The sequence below is a fragment of the Mycteria americana genome, chromosome 1, assembly GCF_035582795.1.
Source record: "Mycteria americana isolate JAX WOST 10 ecotype Jacksonville Zoo and Gardens chromosome 1, USCA_MyAme_1.0, whole genome shotgun sequence".
Classification (NCBI taxonomy): domain Eukaryota; kingdom Metazoa; phylum Chordata; class Aves; order Ciconiiformes; family Ciconiidae; genus Mycteria; species Mycteria americana.
Window position 1 is genome coordinate 1,174,968 of NC_134365.1, and position 18,195 is coordinate 1,193,162.

An 18,195-nucleotide genomic window follows, 5' to 3' on the forward strand; every position below is an offset into this window, starting at 1 on the left:
ACCATGGGGCACCCCCTTTCCCCCGCCCCAGGGGCACCCCAAACACTGCTCCCCCCACCCCCCAGGGACCAGAGCACCCTCCCTGGGGGCACCCCCAGACCCCCCATCCTCCCCTTCTGCCCCCCAACCCCATCCCCCCCCCCCCCCCCCAGACCATGGGGCTGCTGCCCCACAGCACCCCAGGGGACTGTGACCCCCAGGGGTGGGGGGTGGGGGGGCCCCGGAGCTGTGGGTGATGCGGAGAGGAAGATTCTTCCTTCAAAAAAGCTTTTAATTAAAATATAATTCTCTATTTTTACAGCACCCTGTCGCCGACAAGGTTGGGGGGTGCTGGGGGGTGCCGGGGGGGGGCCTGCCCCTCCCTCCAGCCCTGCCCCAGAGGGTCCCAAACCACGCGAGACCCCTGGGAGAGGAGGAGGGATGGGGGCACCCCCAAAACCTTGGGGGGGACACACACGGACGCAAGGGGAGACCCCTTCCCCCCCAGCAGCTCCCCGGGGCTGAAGCAGAGACCCCGGGGGGGGGGGGTGGTCTCCCCCCGTGGGGCAGCACCCCAACCCCCCGAGGGGATTTGAGGCCCCCCCCCTCCGACCCAAACAGCACCCATGGGTGGGGGTCTCAGCTCTCGAACCACTTGCTCCTTTTGGGCGCGGGGGGGTCGCTGCCCAGGATCTTCCTCTTGTACCGCTCCACCAGCTCACTGAACCGGGCCTCGGCCCCCCCGGCCCCCCGCTGCTGCTGCTGCCGGGCCTGCGGGCAGAGATGGGGGAGGGAAGATGGGGGTCCCCGGACCCCCCAGAGCACCATGGGGCGAGAAACAGGGGGGGCCCAGGGTCGGGGGAGGACGAACAACCCCACAGCCCCCCCCCTTGCACCCTGTAATTAGAGGGATTTCACCCCAGGATATGGGGGGGGGAATGGGTGAGCCCCCTCCCCCCCCGCACCCCATAATTAGAGGGATTTGACCCCAAGATATGGGGGAGGGAAATGGGTGAGCCCCCCCCTTGCACCCCTTAATTAGAGGGATTTGACCCCAGGATATGGGGGGGGGGGGGGGAAGTGAGCCCCCCCATCCCTACCTGGGTGGGGGTCACCTTGCGCTTCTCCTTCCGTCGCTGGGCTTTGGGCTGCTTGGTGGGGAGGGGCTTCACCTTCCCCTTGTCACGCTTCCTGGGTGGGGGAGAGCAGAGGGGCACCCATGGGTGCCGGGTACACCCATGGGTACCCCCCCCCCCCCCAGATTCACCCACGGAGGGGCCGCACAGAGCCGCCTGTCGGCACCCACGGCCCCCAGGGAGGGGAAGGGAGAAGCCAGAGACGCCCCACGCCGAGGGGGAGGGATGCCGAGGGTGGGGGGAGAAGAAGGGAGTGCCCCCCAGCCCCCCCATACCTGATTTTGGGCCCGCGGTGCGACGGCAACGCCAGCACCTTCTTCCTGGTGGTGCCGTCCGGCAGCTCCACCCGCTCCACCCGCTCCTCCGTGCGGAAACCGGACCAGGGCACGGCGGCAGGCGGGCGTCCCGGGGGGGCCGGGCGTTTTGGGGGGGCCGGGGCAGCCTCCTGCCCCCCCCCCGGCGGTCCCCTGGGGTGAGGGGAGCCCTCAGACCCCTTGGAGAGGGGCTGCTTCCTTCCTCCGTGCTTTTTAGGGGGTCCCGCGGGCTGGGGGGCCCCGGCAGCATCCGGCTCCTTCTCCGCCGGCTTCGTTTTCAGCTTGAGCTGTGCCCGACACCGGGGTCAGCGCCGGGAGGGACCCCGGGGAGCGGGGGGGGACACGAGGGGGTGTGGGGGGACACGAGGGGGTGCGGGGGGTCTCCTACCAGGCTGCGCTGGGCTCGCTGCTCCTTCAGCTTCAGCTTCCGCCGATCCTCCAGCGAGAACTCCACGATGGGCCGCTGCGGGGGGGGGGGGAAAGAGCAGGAGGTGGGGGGCAGCCCCCCAAGAACCACCAGGAGCACCCCCAGACCCCGAGGTAGTGGGGGACCCCTAAGGAGGGGGGGGGGTAAGGGTGCAGGGGGGGTGATGGGAAAGACCCCATGAGGGCCAGGGGGGGTAAGGGGTAGGGTTTTGGGGGGGGGAAGCAGGAGGTGGGGGGCAGCCCCCCAAGAACCACCAGGAGCACCCCCAGGATCCCAAGGTAGTGGGGGACCCCTAAGGATGGGGGGTAAGGGTGCAGGGGGGGTGATGGAAAAGACCCCGTGAGGGCCAGGGGGGGTAAGGGGTAGGGTTTTGGGGGGGGGGCTGGGGAGTTCCCACACAACAGGGTCGTGGGTGACAGGGAAGACATGGAAAGAGGGGGACACGGAAAGAGGGGGACACGGTAGACCCCCTGCAGCACCCCGGGGGGGGCACCCACCTTCTGGGCCCCGAAGAGGTGGGGGTTGTTGTTGAAGCTGCGCAGGGCGGCCAGCGCCTGCTCGTGCTCCCCGAATTCCACGAAGGCGTACCCCAGGGACTGCCCCTTCCCCCGCAGCTCCCGCATCACCCGGCACTGAGGGGGGGTGGGGGGGGACACCGGCTCGCCAATCTGTGCCGGGACCCCCCGCCAGCGCCGAGAGCCGCAGGTCCACCTCGCTGTGGGACACCCCCCTCCTCTGCACCCCAAAAGCCAGCCCAGAGGGGACACAGAGCATGGGGGGACGCTGGGGGGGGACACAGACAGGGACACCCACCTCCTCTGCACCCCTCGCCACCCCCAAATCCTCCCCAGAGGGGACACAGGGACAGTGGGGGGACACAGACTGGGACACCCAGCTCCTCTGCACCCCCAAACCCAGCCCGGAGGGGACACAGAGCACAGGGGACACTGGGGGGGACACAGACAGGGACACCCACCTCCTCTGTACCCCAAAACCCACCCCAAAGAGAACATGGGGGGACAAGAGGGGGACAAGAGGGGAGCACCCACCCCCTCTGCAGCCCCAGCCACCCCCAAACCCCCCCCAGAGGGGACACAGAGCCCAGGGGGACAACGGGGGGGGACACAGAGGGGGGACACCCACCTCCTCTGCACCCCCAGTCACTGCTAAACCCTCCCCAGAAGGGGCACAGGGGGACAGTGGGGGGACACAGAGGGGGACACCCACCTCCTCGGCACCCCCAGCCACCCCAAAACCCACCCCAGAGGGGACACAGAGCCCAGGGGACACTGGGGGGGGGACACACAGAGGGGGACACCCACCTCCTCTGTATCCCTGCCCACCCCAAAACCCACCCAAGAGGGGACATGGGGGGACATGAGGAGGACACCCATCCCCTCTGCACCCCTAGTCGCCCCCAAACCCCCCCCAGAGGGGACACGGAGCCCAGGGGACACTGGGGGGGACGACACCCACCTCCTCTGTACCCCCGGCCACCCCAAAACCCATCCCAGAGGTGACACGAGGCAGACACAGAGGGGGACACCCATCCTCTCTGCACCCCTAGTCACCCCCAAACCCACCCCAGGGGGGACACAGAGCCCAGGGGACACTGGGGGGGGGGGGGGACACACACACGACACGGAGACGGGGACACAGTGACACCCCCCTCCTCTGTACCCCCGGCCACCCCAAAACCCATCCCAGAGGCGACACGAGGCAGACACAGAGGGGGACACCCACCTCCTCTGGACCCCTAGTCACCCCCAAACCCACCCCAGGGGGGACACAGAGCAGGGGGGGACACGGAGGGGGGGACACCCACGGAGGGGGGGACACACCCACCTCCTTGATGCGCACAGCCTTGCCCCCGCCGGCCCCCTGCAGCAGCAGGCGCCGCAGCCGGGCGCTGTCCACGGCCTTGGGCAGGTTGTGGACGCAAAGCCGGGTGCGGGAGACGAAGATGTTCTGGTCCCGCAGCTTCTGGTACTTGAGCTCCTCAAACTGGGAGAAATGGGGGTGTAAAGGGGGGGCTGTGCCCCCCTAAAAGGCGGGACACACACACACACACACACACACACACACACGACGACAAGCGCTGTCCCCACGTTGTCACGTTCCCCCCGCCCCGGGGTCCGCTCGCTTACCCGTGCTCGCTTGGCCATGTCGGCATCGCTCACGCCCTCCGCGGCCTTCGTCCCGGCCCGGATCACTGCGAGGAGGGTGAGGAGGATGAGGAGGGGGTGTTGGGGGGTGAGGAGGGGGTACCCGGGACCACCCCACCCCTCCCCCAGGGCCGGTTACTCACATCCTTCGCGAGCCAGGTAAAGATTTCGGGTGCCCGTCGGCTTCTTCACCTTCTGCCCACGGAGTTTCCGGGCTTCCTCCCGGCTGACGGCCGGGTCGATGCGGAGCAGCCGCCCGTCCAGCCGCAGCCCCCCACCCTGCGAGGGGGCACAGCCGGGGGTGGGGGGCACAGCCGGGGGGCGTGGGGGGCAGCCGGGACCCCGCACGGAGCTGGGCTGGGGGTCCCCAGGGGCTGGGACGACCCCGGAGAGAGGGGGACGACCCCAGTGGCATCCCCCAAACTTGAGGGGGGAGGGAGGGCGGGCTGGTGCTGTCCCCAAGCCCCCGGGGGGGGTCCCTCGTTGCCCCCGGGGGGGGGTCCCTCGTCTCCCCACGCCCCCGGGTGGGGGGTCCCTCGTCTCCCCGCTCACCTCGCTCTCCTCCTGGGCAGCCTGGAGACATTTCTGGGCGGCTTCTTGTGTCAGGAACTGGGCAAAGGCACAGCCTGGGGACGGCGAAGGGCTCGGTGAGGGGACGGGGGGGGGGGGGGGGTGTCGTGTGTCATCCCCCCCCCCCCCCATGACCGGTTACCTTTGGAGTGCTCCGTGTCGGGGTGCAGGACGACACGGACGTACTTGAGCTCCCCGAATTGCTGCAGCATCTCCCCCAGCGCCTCCTCCTCCGTATCGAAGGAGAGATTCCTGACATCGAGGGGGGGGACGGACACACGGCGCCGTTGGGGGCGGCCGCAGCACGCAGCCCCCCCCCCGCCCCAGATCCACCACCACAGCAGAGGGGGGACACCCCCGCTCTGCCCCCCAAAAGACCAGCCCCGTGCCAGCCCTCGGCCCGGCACTCACCGGATGAAGACGGTCCTGCCCTCGCCCACATCCGAGGGGGGCTGCCGCCCCCTCCCCTGCTGCTTCTTGGGCGCGTCCCCCCCTGGAATCGCAGAGCATCCGGCAGTCGGTGCCCAGCGGCCGCACCGCAGCGGCCCCCCCGATGCCAGGGAAGCCCCCCCTGCCAGCCTCCTCCAGCCAGGGCAGAACAGACCTTCCTCCTCCTCTTCGTCTTCCTCGTCGGAGCCCTCCTCCTCCTCGCCATCATCCTCGCCGGCTGCTTCGCCGTCGTCTTCCTCCTCATCTTCCTCCTCGCTGCCGTCAGCGGCTGCCGTCCCCTTCCCAGGCCTGCGTGCGGGGGTCCCACAGGGGGACAAGCCCAGGGCTCGGTCCCACAGCCCCACGGGGGGGGGTCTGCACCCCAGAACAAGGCCGAGGCCCCCCAGGATCAGCCCCATCCCTCCCCGGTCGGCACAACCCCTTCCCTCGCTCACCGGCCTCGCGCCGACGATGAGGAGAACTTGACCTGCTTCATCCTTCCGGCTGCTTTTTCATTCTCTTCCTCCTCCTCTTCCTCTTCTTCTTCTTCCTCCGCTTCCTCTTCCTCCTTCTCCTCTTTTTTACCATCACCCAGACTTTGCTCTTGGCCCTCCCCAGGTTTCTCCTCCTTGCTCTCTGCGGGGTGGAACGAAGACAGACGGTGACAAGAGGGGACAGTCCCTCCCGGTGACCCCGTGTCCCATCCCCCCCCCACGCCGCAGCGGGGGGCACCCAGGCAGGCCCAGAGCCCGGGGCCGGGACCCTCACCGTCGGGCTGGCCACCCTGCGTCGCCCGGTACTTGTCCTTGGCCACCGCCCAGTCCACCGCCACCGGCCGCCCTGGGGAGGCAAAGGGACACGGGGGCACGGCGTCAGCGTGTCCCCCCCCCTTCCCCGAGGCAGGGGGGCCGCCCCACAGAGCCCCCCCTGCGGCAGGGGAAGGGGGAGAAGCCCGGCCAGACCTTTGATCTCCCTCATGTTCATCCCCCGCAGCGCTTTGGCCGCTTCCGGCACGTTCCTCAACTGCACGAAGGCGAATCCCCGCATCTTCCCGTCTACAAAAAAACCGGGAGAGCTGCTCCGCACCCGCCGGCACGGGCAGGGCCAACCTGCCAGAATCGGGGGGGGCCACCACCCCAAAAACGGTCCCGGCAAGGGGCGGGGGGGGGGCTCACCTGGTTTCCTGGGGATGTTCACCTCCAGCACGGTGCCGAAGGGCGAGAAAAGAGATTTCAGGTCGTCCTCGGAGCACTGGGGAGAGACCGGCCCGGTGAGGGAAGGGGCTGGGGGGACCCCAGGAGGTGGCAGGGACGTGGGGGTCCCTCCCTGCGTCCCCCGGGGTGACGCCAGCCCTGGCTGGGGACAGGGCGCGGGGCCGGACCCCCAGTACCTTGAAGCTGAGGTTGCGGACGATCAGCCGGGCCTTCCTGGAGGCGGCTCTAGGCTTCTTCGGTCTCGGGGGGGCCGCGGCGGCGGCGGCCTCGGGGGCACCTGCAGCGGAGCGAGCGGGGATTTGGGGACGGCACGGCCTGGGGACCGACCGCAGGCAGCTGCCGGTCGCCGAGAGTGCAGGCAGGGGACAGGACCCCCAGCTCACCCGCCGCTGCCTCCTCCTCCTCCCCCTCCTCCTCTCGCTGCGGCTTCTTCCTGCCCTCCCTGGGCCTCTGCCGGGCCGGTGTGACGCCGAGCCGGCGGCCACCGAGGGTGGTGGCCTCCCGCAGAGCACGCTGGGTGTCCTCGGCCAGGGAGAAGGTGACGTAGCCGAAGCCGCGGCAGGTCTTGGTGCCTGGGGGACGTGGGGGGAACAGTGAGCCCCCCCCCAGTGCCCAGGGGTCCCCCCTGACCCTTCCCCCAGCCCTCACAACCTCCCCACAGTCCCCCCGACCCCCCAAACCCACCTCTGCCCCCCCATCTCCCCTTGCGATCCCCGACACCCCAAATAACTGATTCCCCCCTGCCCCGTCCTGCACCCCAACACCCCGCTCCTGACTCCCCACCCCAGCCTCCTGCTCGGTCCCGACCCCCCCAAATTCCAGCTCCCAAACAGGGCTGCTCCCAGCACACACATCCCTGTCCCCCCCAACTCCCACCCCAAATCTTCCCAGCCACGGCTCTGGGTGCCCCCCCCCCCCCGATCCTTCCCCCCTGTCCCAGACCTCCTCCATGCAAGGCCCTGGCCCCCCAGACCCCGATCCAGGCCCCTTCGGCCCCCCCAGACCCCATCAGGCACCCCCAGACCCCAGTCCCAGGCCTCGCCCCCCACCCGATCTCGGTCCCAGCACCCCCAGGCCCTGGTCCCAGGCCCCCCCCCAGGCCTCGCCCCCCCCCAGACACAGACCCCGACCCCGGTCCCATGCCCCTTCAGGCTCCCCAGATCCCATCAGGCCCCCCCAGATCCCGGTCCTTGGCACCCCCAGGCCTCACCCCCCCAGACACAGACCCCGACCCCGGTCCCAGGCCCCTTCGCCCCCCCACCCCCCCCCAGTCGCTCCGAAACCCCGGTCCCTGGCCCCTTCAGCCCCCCCAGACCCCCTCAACCCCCCAGACCCTCCCAGCCCCCGATCCCTGGCCCCTTCAGCCCCCCAGACGCCTGCCCCGGGCCCCCTCAGCCCCCCAGACCCTCCCAGCCCCCGGTCCCAGCCCCTTCAGCCCCCCCAGTCGCCCCGAAACCCCGATCCCTGGCCCCTTCAGCCCCCCAGACGCCGGCCCCAGGCCCCCTCAGCCCCCCCCAGACCCCATCAAGCACCCCCAGCCCCAGGCCCCTTCAACCCCCGCAGGCCTCGCCCCCCCCCCCCCCCAGGCCCCACCCCCCCGCCCCAGGCCTCGTCCCTCGGCTCCCCCCCAAGTTCCGTCCCGGCCCCCCCGACCCTTTTCGGTGACGACGAAGCAGCGGCGGAGGGGCCCGAAGCGGCCGAAGAGGCTCTCGAGGTCGGCGGCGGTGGCGGCGGCGGGCAGGCCCCGCACCAGCACGGTGCGGCCCGACGCAGGGCCGGAGCCGCCGCCGGCCGCCGCCATCTTGGGCACGCGCCGCGCGGGGGCTGCCGGGAAGGGCGGCGGGGGCGGGGCCTGGCGGGGTGGGGGAGAGCGACCCCTGGCGGCGTGGCGGGGAACTGCGGGGTTGCGGGGAAGGGGGGGGGGGGGGTCCCAGCTCAGGGGACGGGGGACGGGGATCCCCATCATAGGGCTGTGGGGGGACAGGGGGGCTTGGGGGTCCCATGATAGGGTTGTGGGGTTGGGGGGGATTTGGGGGTCCCAGCTCAGGGGCTGGGGGGGGGGGGGATCCCCATCATAGGGCTGTGGGGAGACAGGGGGGGATTTGGGGGTCCCACTCCAGGGGCTGTGGGGTTGGGGGGGGATTTCGGGGTCCCTTTCCAGGGGCTGTGGGGTTGGGGGGGTTTGGGGGTCCCAGCTCAGGGGCTGGGGGGGGACATGGGGGCTTGGGGGTCCCGTGATAGGGCTGTGGGGTTGGGGGGGGATTTGGGGGTCCCTTTCCAGGGGCTGTGGGGTTGGGGGGGTTTGGGGGTCCCAGCTCAGGGGCTGTGGGGTTGGGGGGGGATTTGGGGGTCCCAGCTCAGGGGCCGTAGGGGGGGATCCCCATCATAGGGCTGTGGGGGACAGGGGGGCTTGGGGTTCCCCATCATAGGGCTGTGGGGTTGGGGGGGGATTTGGGGGTCCCAGCTCAGGAGCCGTAGGGGGGGTTCCCCATGATAGGGCTGTGGGGGGACAGGGGGGCTTGGGGTTCCCCATGATAGGGCTGTGGGGTTGGGGGGGGTTTGGGGGTCCCATCCCAGGGGCCGTGGGGTCAGGGGGGGTCGGGGGTCCCGTCCTATGGGCTGTGGGGACATGGGGGGGGGCTGGGGGGTCCCATCCCAGTCCCCATGGGGCAGCAGTGGGGTACAGGGGTCCCTCCTGGTGGCCGTGGGGCAGGGAGCAAGGTGGGGGGGGTGTTCCTCGCTGTGGGGTGCCCCAGGTGTGGGGCACAGTGGGGCCGGGGCAGGGTGTGGGGGGGTCGCGGGGGTCCCGCAGGGTCACACTCGCATCCTTCGCACGTGGCACTTTATTGGGGGTACACGGGGGGGCCGGGGGGGGGGCCCAGCCCCCAATGCCCCCCAGCGCTGGGGGTGTGGGGGCCTTGGCAGAGGGAGGGGGGGGTCCCTTGGGTTTTTGGGGGGGGGGGGGTCTCTGGCACGTGGGGTGTCAGTGATGTGGTGTGGGGCCGGGGGGGTCCCCGGGCCATGGCGGGGGGCCAGGGGATCTGTGGGGCACGGTGGGGGCTGGGGGGTGCCTCCGGGGTCTGGCGTGGGGCTGGGGGGCTGCAGGGCATGGCAGGGGGGCGAGCGGGGGGGCTCAGGGACCTGGGGGGGCCCCAGGTTGTCACCAGCATTTGGGGGTCTCAGGGACTTGGGGGGTGGCTGGGGGGGTCCCCAGGTTGTCACCCGTACTTGGGGGTCCCGGGGACTGGGGGGGTCCCCAGGTTGTCACCCGTATTTGGGGGTCTCAGGGACTTGGGGGGTGGCTGGGGGCGTCCCCAGGTTGTCACCCGTACTTGGGGGTCCCGGGGACTGGGGGGCTCCCCAGGTTGTCACCCGTATTTGGGGGTCTCAGGGTCTTGGGGTGCAGTTGGGGGAGTGCCTGGTTGTCACCCGTACTTGGGGGGCTCAGGAACCTGGGGGGCTGAAGCACCTGGGGGGTCCCCAGATTGTCACCTGTACTTGGGGGTCTCAGGGACTGGGGGGGGTCCCCAGGTTGTCACCCATGCTTGGGGGTCTCAGGGACCTGGGGGTGGCTGGGGGGGTCCCCAGGTTGTCACCAGTACTTGGGGGTCTCAGGGACCTGGGGGGGGGGGGGGGCACAGGTTGTCACCCACACTTGGGGGTCTCTGGGGACAGCAGGGGGGTCTCCAAAGTGCGGCAGGCATCTGGGGGTCCTGGGGGTCTCCTGGGCATCACCGTTTGCGGGGGGGGGCCCCTGGCCGGGTGGGGGCCGGGGGTCCCGCAGGCAGCGTGCCACGGGGACCAGCCTGGGCTCCCTCCGTTGCCCCCCGGGGACGGTGCTGGCCCCACAGCAGCCGGGGGGGGTGCCGGGGGGGGGGGGGGGGGCGGGGGGGGGCACCCCGCACCCTACAAGTCTACGGTGTCGCTGCCCAGGCTGCGGCGGTCGGCGCCGGGGTCACGGGGGGGCTCGGGGCCCCCCCCGGCAGCAGGGACCCCCCCCCCGGGCTGTCCCCCCTGGGGTCGGGGGGCGGGCGGGGGCCGGGGGCTGCCCCCCCCCCAGCTCCGGGAGGGCCGCAGGGCGGGGGCCGCCTGGGGGAGACCCCGCAGCGGGGGGCTGGGGTCCGGCACCGCCGCCGGCCCCCCCGGGGACGGTCCCTGGGGAGAGGGGCCACCACCGCCCCGCCGCCCCCGCGCCCCGGGGGACACCGCGGAGGCCCCCCCGCAGGAGGCGGCACGCTGCAGGGCCGGTGGGGCCAGGGGCACCGGGGGGGCCGTGGGGGTGAGCCCCGGTGTGCCGGGCTCCGGTGTGCTGGTTGTGCCGGGATCCGGTGTGCTGGTTGTGCCGCGATCTGGTGTGGCGGTTGAGCCGGGATCCGGTGTGGCGGTTGTGCCGCTATCCGATGTGGCGGTTGTGCCGGGATCTGGTGTGGCGGTTGTGCCGAGCCCCGGCGCGGCGGTTGTGCCGAGCCCCGGTGTGCTGGTGATGCCGAGCCCTGATGTAGCGGTTGTGCCGAGCCCGGGTATGCTGGTTGTGCCGAGACCTGCTGTGCCGGTTGTGCCGACATCCGGTGCGCCGGTTGTGCCGAGACTTGGTGTAGCGGTTGTGCCGAGCCCTGATGCGCTGGTTGTGCCGGGCCCCGGCAGGCCGGTTGTGCCGATCCCTGCTGTGCCGGTTGTGCCAAGAGCTGCTACGCTGGTTGTGGTGAGCCCCGGCGCGCTGGTGGTGCCGAGCCCTCCAGCGCCGGTCGTGCCGAGACTTGGTGCAGCGGTCGCGCTAATCCCTGCCGTGCCGGCGGTGCCGAGCCCCGGTGTCGCGGCCGTGCCGAGCCCCGCTGTGCTGGTCGTGCCGATCCCCGGCAAGCCGGTTGTGCCGATCGCGGGTGCGCCGGTGCGGCCGACGCCCGGCGTGCCGATGACGCTGATCCCTGCCGCGGCGCCGGTGCCGTGGCGGAAGATGCCGGGCCGCGCTCCCAGCGCCTCGTCGATGCTGCGGCGCAGGTCGATGGGCGAGGGGGGCCGGTAGCCGGCGGTGGGGTCCCCGTCGGGCTCGGGCGGCTCGGGGGGGCCCCCGCAGAGCGGCAGCGCCTCGGCCTCCCCCCGCGCCCGGGGGGCGCAGCCGTCGGCGGGCCCGGGGGGGGGCTGCCGGAGCCGGGGCGCCGCCGCCAAGGCCAGCGCGGCGAGGGGCAGCCCCATGGCGGCCTCGGCCAGGCGACAGCCCAGCTGCAGCCCCCACCACGCCCAGGGGCCCGGGGGGGCCGCGCCCCCCCAGCCCAGCGCCTGCAGCGCCCCGAAGACCTGCAGCCCCGCGCTCAGCACGGCCCCCGCCACCGCCACCCCCACCGCCGCCGCCGCCGCCGCCCCCCCCCCGGCCGCCGCGGCCCCCGCCTTGCCCTGGGCGCCCCCCCGGGGCCCCCCCCCGCAGCGGGGCAGCGCCCACAGGGCCAGGGCGGCCGCCAGCCCGGCGAAGAGCCCCCGCGGCAGCAGCAGCAGCCCCGGCAGCCGCCCCAGCGCCGCCACCGCCAGCACGGCCCCCAGCGCCCCGGCGGCGTGCAGCCCCCCCAGCGCCGCCACGGCGGGGGCCCGGCAGCCGGGGGGGGGCCCCAGCAGGCGCAGGGCCAGCGCCAGCCCCCAGCCCAGGCAGGGGAAGGGCAGCTCGAAGAGGAGGCGAGCGGCGGGGGGGGGCAGGCGGCCGCGCCGCTCGTAGGCGTCGAAGAAGAGGGGGAAGGCGCGGGCGGCCCCCGCCGCCGCCAGCAGCCCCCCCAGGAGCCGGGCGGCGGGGGGGCGGCCGCGGGGGCCCCCCAGCAGCACCGCCGTTCCCAGTAGTCCCAGCAGGGCGAAGAGGCAGCCGGCCCCGTAGACGTGGGCGTCCCAGGCCGGCCCCCAGGCGGCGGTGGCCACCGGCCAGCTGGTCCGCAGGGCCACGAAGTGGGGGGGCCAGGAGAGGGGGGCCGGGGGGGGCCCCCGGGGATCGGGCCCCCCCGAGCCGCAGGCGGAGCCCGGGGCGCAGGCGGAGGCGGCGGGGGGGGGCGCGGCGCCCCGGGAGGGCTGGCGGCTGGGGGGGTGGGCTGCGGGCAAGGAGAGGGGTCGGGGGTCGGGGGGGGGGGGGGGCGGCGTGCACCCCCCGCACCCCCCCCAAGTGCACCCCACATCCCTCGCGCCCCGCACGCACCGGGCACCCCCGGTTCCCCCCCCCCCCATCACCCGTACCCAGCGGCTCCCCGTGCACCCCACACATCCCCCCCAGCCCCCCCAGACCTCTGCCCCCCCACCCCACCCCGGGTCACACCGGCCATTGTGGGGGTGTCAGGACCCCCCCCCCCCTTACCTGGCTCAGCGCCGCTGCCGCCCTGATCCTGCTCCTGGGACCCGTTGCCCCCCGGCTCCTCGTGGCCGACCCTGGGGGGCACGGTGGGCACCAGGAACCCTGGGGGGGGGGGGGGGGTCCATCAGCATGGGGGGGGGGGCTGTGCCGGGGGACCCCCGCCCGCCTCGGCACCCGGGGCACTCACCGGCGGCGCTGAGTTTCCTGGCCAGCTCCGAGATGCCGGCCTTGATGCCGGGGATGAGCGGGAGGGGGCGGCGGGGGCCGGGGGGGCCCCGCAGGAGGCTGGTGGGGGGCACGGCCCCCCCCGGCCCCGCTTCGGGGTCCAGCCCCGCCGTCAGGTCGATGGCGACGTCCACCTCCAGCTCCTTGTCCCGCTCCCCAACCGGGGATGCCGGGGGGGTCGTGACGGCGCGGCCGGGGGGGCCCCCCCAGCCCCCCGCTTCCTCCGGGGGGGTCCCGGAGCCCGGGGGCTCATCCCCGGCGTCGGGCCAGCCCGAACCCGATGGCGGCGGCAGGGCGGGGGTCCCGGGGGTGCCGGGGGTGAGCGGCGAGGGGTGGGGGGGCGGCGGGGGGGGCGTGGGGGGGGCGGGCTGGGGGTTGCTCTGGCTTCGCACCTTGAGCTTGAAGTTGAGGCTGAGGGAGAGGACGGGGGCTTCGCTGCGGGGCGCGGGGGGGCCCGGCGCCGTCCCCCGGGGTCCCGGGAGGGCGGTGAGGGCCGAGGGCGGCGGCGGGGGGGCGGCGGCGGGGGGGGCCAGGCACAGCAGGGCCAGCAGCAGGCGGGGGGCTGCCCCCGGCCCCGCGGGGGACGTCGGGGACATCGGGGACGGTGGCACGGTGGGAGCAGCGCTGCGGAGAGGGGTAGAGGAGACGGTTACACCGGCACCGGCACCGTACCCCGGCACATGGCCTGCCCCACGGCACGTGGCCCACGCCACGGGGCGGCCAGCCTCATGGCACGTGGCTAGTCCCACGGCACACGGCCAGCCCCACGGCACACCCGGCCCCACAGGGCTCAGCCAGCCCCACGGCACTGATCCAGCCCCACGGCATCATCCCAGCCCCCTGCCTCCAGCCCCACGGCACCGATCCAGCCCCACGCACCAACCCAGGCCCACGGCACCGATCCAGTCCCATTCACCAACCCAGCCCCACAGCATCATCCCAGCCCCCCCCCCCAGCCCCACGCACCAACCCAGCCCCCCCAGCACCAACCCAGCCCCACGGCACCAACCCAGCCCCACGGCACCAACCCAGCCCCCACAGCACCAACCCAGCCCCACGGCACCGATCCAGCCCCACGGCACCGATCCAGCCCCAGTGTCCCCAGCAGGACGGTGACATGCCCGTGCCGATGGCGGCTGGGGCGGCTCTGCTGGGGGGCCACAACTGGGGACACCGAGAGGGCAGGATGGGGACAGGAGCGTCCCCGGGGACAGGCAGCCTGCCTGCACCGTGCCCTGCCTGCACCGGCAGCCCCTGCCCGGACCGGATCAGGCAGGACAGGCGTCAGGGTGCGCCGGGTCCCACCGGCACCCCAGGGCTCGGCCCCCCCAGGGTGGCCCCGGCACCCCCCCCCCCCCCGGGGCCGAGGGCAGGGCATGCAGCGTGGGCCCCGGGGGGACATCGCAGCTCGTCCCGCCACGCTTGTCCCGCCACGCTCGTCCCGCCACGCTCCCGCCACCCCGGGGACATGTGGTGGCACACGGGTCCGGGGGCGGGGTGTGTGCGTGGGGCAGACCCCCTCCCGCAGGCTGCTGAGGGTGTGTGTGGGGGTCCCCTAAACCGGGGCGACCCGAGGGAGCGGGGTGTCGTTCCCCCCCCAGCCGGTGGCAGGTCCCTAATCTTTGTGACAAGGCCTGTCTCCGCGGTGTCACATCGGGGCACGTCAGGGCGGTGGCGGCGCGGTGGGGACGGATGCGATGTGACGAGGGCTCACGGGGCGCGCGGGGACCTGTCACTCCCGGCACCCGCCGCTGCCAACGCGCCCCGGCACCGCCGGCGCAGGGGCTGCCGGGTCCCTGCCCCGGGGACCCCCCCGGCACCCACCGCCCCGCCGCCCTGGTTGGTGCCGCTCCCCTGGGTGTCGCACACCGGGTCACGCTCATGCACAGCCCGGCACAGCACCCGTGGGTGACACACGGCCCTCTCCGCACACGCGTGGGCCCCCCCGCCCCGTCCCCTAGGCGTGCACACGCGTGTGACGGGGGAATCGCAGCATCTCCCTGGCGCCGCGGGCCCCTGGGCCGGCCTTGGCCGTGCACACCCGTGCACACCCGTGCGCACCCACGGAGCCCAGGCTGTGCCCCTCCCCCCTTGCACACCCCCTCCACGCACACCCCCGCGCGCACCTGCAGCCGTGCACACCCCCAGCCTTGCACGCTCCCTGACCACGCGCACCCACCCGCACACCCCCGACGACGCACGCCCCCGTGCACACCCCCGTGCACACCCGCACCGCTCCTGCCACCTGCCCAGCGCAGCCCACGCGTGTGTGCGCGTGCAGGTGTGCGTGCGCGTGCAGGTGTGCGTGCGCAGGTGTGCGCGTGCAGGCGTGGGTGCGCGTGCCATGGCGTGTGAGCACGTGTGCGTGAGCCAGCCTGCGGGGGGGGGTGACGGGGGCTCTGCCTGTGCGGCTCAGCCTGCAGCCCTGGCTCTCCGGTACGGGGTGCACACCCGCACTTGTGCACACTCACTCACACTCACACTCACACCCCCCCCTCCAGCTCTGCTACACCCACCCGCACACCCCGCACGCTCGGGTCCTGCACAGTCCCGCTGCCCCAGCACCCTGAGCACCCTGAAGCCCCCCGCTCATCAGCACCCCTGTACCCCCGCACCCAGGCACCCCAGCACCTTGGGCAGCCACTACCCCGGCACCCCGGCACCCCAGCAACACCCCAGCACCCCAGCACCCCTGTGTCCCTGCATCCCAAGTACCCCAGCACCCCTCCACCCCGGGCACCCCTTGCACCGTGCAACCAGGGCACCCCAGCACCCCAAAACCCCGCACCCTGAGCACCCCAGCACCCCGCACCCCAGCACCCCGCACCCCAGCACCCCAACACCCCGCACGCCCCGTGCACCCGCTCGCAGCCGTGCAGGACCGAGGGGCTCAGCACCCCGCGCCCCCGGCACCCCCCAGGATCGGGCCCGGCCCCGCTCGCACCCACCGGCCTCCGCGGCGGCTCCGGCCCCGGCCCCGGCCCCGGCACCACCGGCACCGGCACCGGCACCGCCGGCACCACCGGCAGCGGCAGCGGCAGCGGCAGCGGCGGGCGGGGCGGGCGAGGGCTGTCCCTGTCCCTGTCCCCCCCCTCCTCCTCCTCCTCCTCCCTCTCCCCGTCCTCCGCCTTCTCCTCCTCCTCCCCCTCCTCCTCTCCACCCCCCCTCCAAACACCCCCAGCCCCCTCTTCCTCCTCCTCCTCCTCCTCCTCCTCCTCTTCCTCCGCCCCCGGCCCCGCCGGGACGGCCGCGAGCAGCGGGAGCCGCCGGAGCCCCCTCAGCCGGGCCGGGCCGGGCCGGGGACTCTGCCGCGGGCACACGGACACGCTGCTGCCACTGCACGGGGCGTGGGTGCGCTGCACGCACTGCTCACACTGCTCGCACTGCTCACACTGCTCACACTGCTCACACGGCATGGACACGCTGCTGCCACTGCACGGGGCGTGGGTGCACTGCACGCACTGCTCACACTGCTCACACTGCTGACATGGCATGGACACACTGCTCACACTGCTCACACTGCTCACACTGCTGACATGGCATGGACACACTGCTCACACTACTCACACGGCATGGGCATGCTGCTCACACTGCTCACGCTGCTCACACTGCTTACACAGCATGGACACGCTGCTGCCACTGCACGGGGCGTGGGTGCACTGCACGCACTGCTCACACTGCTCGCACTGCTCACACGGCATGGACACACTGCTCACACTGCTCACACTGCTCACACGGCATGGACACGCTGCTCACACTGCTCACAGTGCTCACACTGCTCACACGACATGGACACACTGCTCACACTGCTCACACTGCTCACACGGCATGGACACGCTGCTCACAGTGCTCACACTGCTGACATGGCATGGACACACTGCTCACACTGCTCACACGGCATGGGCATGCTGCTCACACTGCTCACGCTGCTCACACTGCTTACACGGCATGGACACGCTGCTGCCACTGCACGGGGCGTGGGTGCGCTGCACGCACTGCTCACACTGCTCGCACTGCTCACACGGCATGGACACACTGCTCACACTGCTCACACTGCTCACACGGCATGGACACGCTGCTCACACTGCTCACAGTGCTCACACTGCTGACATGGCATGGACACACTGCTCACACTGCTCACACGGCATGGACATGCTGCTCACACTGCTCACACTGCTCACACTGCTCACACGGCATGGACACGCTGCTCACACTGCTCACACTGCTCACACTGCTGACATGGCATGGACACACTGCTCACACTGCTCACACAGCACGGACATGCTGCTCACACTGCTCACAGTGCTCACACTGCTGACATGGCATGGATACACTGCTCACACTGCTGACACGGCATTGACATGCTGCTCACACTGCTCACACTGCTCACATGGCATGGACACGCTGCTCACACTGCTCATGCTGTTCACACTGCTCACACTGCTCACATGGCATGGACACACTGCTCACTGCTCACACTGCTTACATGGCACGGACACACTGCTCACACTGCTCACGCAGCTCACACTGCTCACATGGCATGGACACACTGCTCACGTTGCTCACATGGAATGGACACACTGCTCACACTGCTCACACTGCTCACATGTCATGGACACACTGCTGACACTGCTGACACTGCTCATACGGCATGGACACACTGCTCGCTGCTCACACTGCTTACATGGCATGGACACACTGCTCACACTGCTCACACTGCTCACACTGCTCACATGGCATGGACACACTGCTCACACTGCACACACTGCTCACACTGCTGACACGGCATGGACACACTGCTCACGCTGCTCACACTGCTCACACTGCTCACACTGCCCACACTGCTTGCACTGCTGGCGCTGCTCACACTGCACACACTGCTCACACTGCTCACACTCCGTGGACACACTGCATGTGCTGCTCACACTGCTTACACTGCTTGCGCTGCTCACACTGCATGCACTGGTCAGACTGTTCACACTGCTCACACTGGATAGACACACTTCTCACATTGCTCACGCTGCTCACGCTGCATGGACACACTGCATGTGCTACATACACTGCTCACACTGCGTGCCCACACTGCACGCCCTGCTCATGCTGCACACGCTGCACATGGGATGCACACACTGCCGTTATATGGGCATACTGCTCACACTGCACACACTGCACACACTGCAAACACTGCTCACACTGCTCATACCACATGGACACACTGCACGCGATGCTCACGCTGCACATGGCATGCACACACTGCACACACTGCGCATTGTACGGGCACACTGCACACACTGCTCACACTGCTTACGCTGCACACACTGCTCACGCTGCACACACTGCTCACGCTGTGTGGAGACATTGCACACACCGCCCACACCGCTCACACGCACTGCATGGGCACACACCGCACACGG

At 71.9% G+C, this 18,195-nt stretch overlaps 1 protein-coding gene across 1 annotated transcript; it reads right to left on the bottom strand.

Moving 5' to 3' along the window:
* Positions 1-535: 535 nt before the first annotated feature.
* On the bottom strand, positions 536-8,051 carry RBM28 (RNA binding motif protein 28). Its single transcript, XM_075509303.1, has 19 exons — positions 7,888-8,051; positions 6,618-6,806; positions 6,411-6,511; positions 6,196-6,271; positions 5,983-6,075; positions 5,789-5,860; positions 5,476-5,656; positions 5,196-5,329; positions 5,003-5,084; positions 4,734-4,843; positions 4,574-4,647; positions 4,165-4,300; positions 4,004-4,068; positions 3,702-3,860; positions 2,354-2,488; positions 1,818-1,892; positions 1,391-1,716; positions 1,080-1,170; positions 536-741 (listed from the first exon to the last, which is right to left on the bottom strand). Exons 1-19 carry the CDS (start codon positions 8,033-8,035, stop codon positions 619-621), a joined length of 2,370 nt encoding a protein of 789 aa, XP_075365418.1. The 5' UTR covers positions 8,036-8,051; the 3' UTR covers positions 536-618.
* Between the last annotated feature and the right edge of the window lie 10,144 nt (positions 8,052-18,195).

Coding starts and splice junctions, on each gene's coding strand:
- RBM28 (XM_075509303.1), bottom strand. CDS start 8,035: ATGGCGGCGGCCGGCGGCGGCTCCGGCCCTGCGTCGGGCCGCACCGTG. Junction 4,069..4,164: donor TTACCTGGCTCGCGAAGGAT/GTGAGTAACCGG, acceptor CCCTCCTCGCAG/TGATCCGGGCCGGGACGAAG. Junction 1,893..2,353: donor ACCTCTTCGGGGCCCAGAAG/GTGGGTGCCCCC, acceptor CCCCCCCCGCAG/CGGCCCATCGTGGAGTTCTC.